The sequence below is a fragment of the Hylobates moloch genome, unplaced genomic scaffold (assembly GCF_009828535.3).
Source record: "Hylobates moloch isolate HMO894 unplaced genomic scaffold, HMol_V3 SCAFFOLD_3, whole genome shotgun sequence".
NCBI classification, from domain to species: Eukaryota; Metazoa; Chordata; class Mammalia; order Primates; family Hylobatidae; genus Hylobates; species Hylobates moloch.
Window position 1 is genome coordinate 90,051,015 of NW_026652278.1, and position 2,937 is coordinate 90,053,951.

At 52.8% G+C, this 2,937-nt stretch overlaps 1 protein-coding gene across 1 annotated transcript in view; it reads left to right on the forward strand.

Annotated features, from left to right (window-relative positions):
• Positions 1-1,961, forward strand: part of FZD8 (frizzled class receptor 8) — a 2,897-nt gene extending 936 nt beyond the window's left edge. The window contains exon 2 of the mRNA XM_058437026.1: positions 14-1,961. Coding sequence (XP_058293009.1) covers positions 14-1,008 — 995 coding nt within the window. The 3' untranslated portion in view covers positions 1,009-1,961. The remainder of the gene's footprint in view (positions 1-13) is intronic.
• Positions 1,962-2,937: the final 976 nt, after the last annotated feature.

Genomic DNA, 2,937 nt, shown 5'->3' on the forward strand with positions numbered 1-2,937 from the left:
GGCGGCGCGGCAGCTGGCGCGGGCGCGGCGGGCGCGGGCGCGGGCGGCCCGGGCGGGCGCGGCGAGTACGAGGAGCTGGGCGCGGTGGAGCAGCACGTGCGCTACGAGACCACCGGCCCCGCGCTGTGCACCGTGGTCTTCTTGCTGGTCTACTTCTTCGGCATGGCCAGCTCCATCTGGTGGGTGATCTTGTCGCTCACGTGGTTCCTGGCGGCCGGCATGAAGTGGGGCAACGAAGCCATCGCCGGCTACTCGCAGTACTTTCACCTGGCCGCGTGGCTTGTGCCCAGCGTCAAGTCCATCGCGGTGCTGGCGCTCAGCTCGGTGGACGGCGACCCGGTGGCGGGCATTTGCTACGTGGGCAACCAGAGCCTGGACAACCTGCGCGGCTTCGTGCTGGCGCCGCTGGTCATCTACCTCTTCATCGGCACCATGTTCCTGCTGGCCGGCTTCGTGTCCCTCTTCCGCATCCGCTCGGTCATCAAGCAACAGGATGGCCCCACCAAGACGCACAAGCTGGAGAAGCTGATGATCCGCCTGGGCCTGTTCACCGTGCTCTACACCGTGCCCGCCGCGGTGGTGGTCGCCTGCCTCTTCTACGAGCAGCACAACCGCCCGCGTTGGGAGGCCACGCACAACTGCCCGTGCCTGCGGGACCTGCAGCCCGACCAGGCACGCAGGCCCGACTACGCCGTCTTCATGCTCAAGTACTTCATGTGCCTAGTGGTGGGCATCACCTCCGGCGTGTGGGTCTGGTCCGGCAAGACGCTGGAGTCCTGGCGCTCCTTGTGCACCCGCTGCTGCTGGGCCAGCAAGGGCGCCGCGGTGGGCGGGGGCGCGGGCGCCACGGCCGCGGGGGGTGGCGGCGGGCCCGGGGGCGGCGGCGGCGGGGGACCGGGCGGCGGCGGGGGCTCCCTTTACAGCGACGTCAGCACCGGCCTGACGTGGCGGTCAGGCACGGCCAGCTCCGTGTCTTATCCAAAGCAGATGCCATTGTCCCAAGTCTGAGCGGAGGGGAGGGGGCGCCCAGGAGGGGTGGGGAGGGGGACGAGGAGACCCAAGTGCAGCGAAGGGACACTTGATGGGCTGAGGTTCCCACCCCTTCACAGTGTTGATTGCTATTAGCATGATAATGAACTCTTAATGGTATCCATTAGCTGGGACTTAAACGACTCACTTAGAACAAAGTACCTGGCATTGAAGCCTCCCAGACCCAGCCCCCTTTCCTCCATTGATGTGCGGGGAGCTCCTCCCGCCACGCGTTAATTTCTGTTGGCTGAGGAGGGTGGACTCTGCGGCGTTTCCAGAACCCGAGGTTTGGAGCCCTCCCTGGCTGCGCTTGGCTGGGTTTGCAGTCAGATACACAGATTTCACCTGGGAGAACCTCTTTTTCTCCCTCGACTCTTCCTACGTAAACTCCCACCCCTGACTTACCCTGGAGGAGGGGTGATCGCGAGCTGATGGGATTGCACGGTTTGGGTATTCTTAATGACCAGGCAAATGCCTTAAGTAAACAAACAAGAAATGTCTTAATTATACACCCCAAGTAAATACGGGTTTCTTACATTAGAGGATGTATTTATATAATTATTTGTTAAATTGTAAAAAAAAAAAAATGTGTAAAATATGTATATATCCAAAGATATAGTGTGTACATTTTTTTGTAAAAAGTTTAGAGGCTTACCCCTGTAAGAACAGATATAAGTATTCTATTTTGTCAATAAAATGACTTTTGATAAATGATTTAACCATTGCCCTCTCCCCCGCCTTTTCTCAGCTGTCACCTTTAAAGTGCTTGCTAAGGACGCATGGGGAAAATGGACATTTTCTGGCTTGTCATTCTGTACACTGACCTTAGGCATGGAGAAAATTACTTGTTAAACTCTAGTTCTTAAGTTGTTAGCCAAGTAAATATCATTGTTGAACTGAAATCAAAATTGAGTTTTTGCACCTTCCCCAAAGACGGTGTTTTTCATGGGAGCTCTTTTCTGATCCATGGATAACAACTCTCACCTCAGTGGATGTAAATGGAACTTCTGCAAGGCAGTAATTCCCCTTAGGCCTTGTTATTTATCCTGCATGGTATCACTAAAGGTTTCAAAACCCTGCATTCATTTCTGGAGTCCGTGATTTTGAAAGGCCCTGGTGTTCCAGGGAGGGAACGCATTGCTGAGGTGTAGAGGTTAGTGTTTTAAACCATAGCTCACCCTTTACAGTAGAAGTCACTTGACAATCTGGTAGGGGTGCGGGCGCTCTTCAGTGGATTAAACTAACGGGTTAACATCTTAATAACCTTCAGTGCTTGTGTATACCAAATGTGCTGCTTTTCCTAGAGAAAAAGCTATTGTTCCTCTGTCAAGACTAAGCTAATTTATTTGAGCAGAAGGCTGTTGAATTAGCAGAAGAATGCTTCGGCAATTGTTGAACTTTTTACCTGTCTGCCCAGTGGCTCAGCACATCATTCCTTTAAGAGGAGCTAAATGAATAGGGTTAATCTGTAGGGAACTTGGTCTTTTGAGTTTGAAAAACTTTGATCTTTTCTCCTCTGCAAATGTGCTGTATAGTCTGAAGTTTCTTTCCCTGCTGCCTATCTCCTCTTAGTGCAGACCAATTGGCCACCGCGGAGCCTTAAAGTTCTTCCATTAAAGGGATGTGGGACTTTTACTTTAAAAAGGAGAGAGAGCGCGAGAGAGGAAGACTTGTAACAGTTAGTGAAGACCGGAGGCACAAGTGCTCAGCCTTTTAAACAGCTTTTCCCGGCATTGTTAGCCAGCCTGCAGGCAGCTAGGCATGGGTTGAAGCTTTATAGAAAAGGGCTCTGAATGCCCCACAGGTGGTCTGCGCACATAATCCCCCAATTTAAAGCGTTTTCCTTTGCTGGACAATTGCATTACAAAACTCCCTTCTTTTTCGCTCCTAATTGAACCAATGAACTAT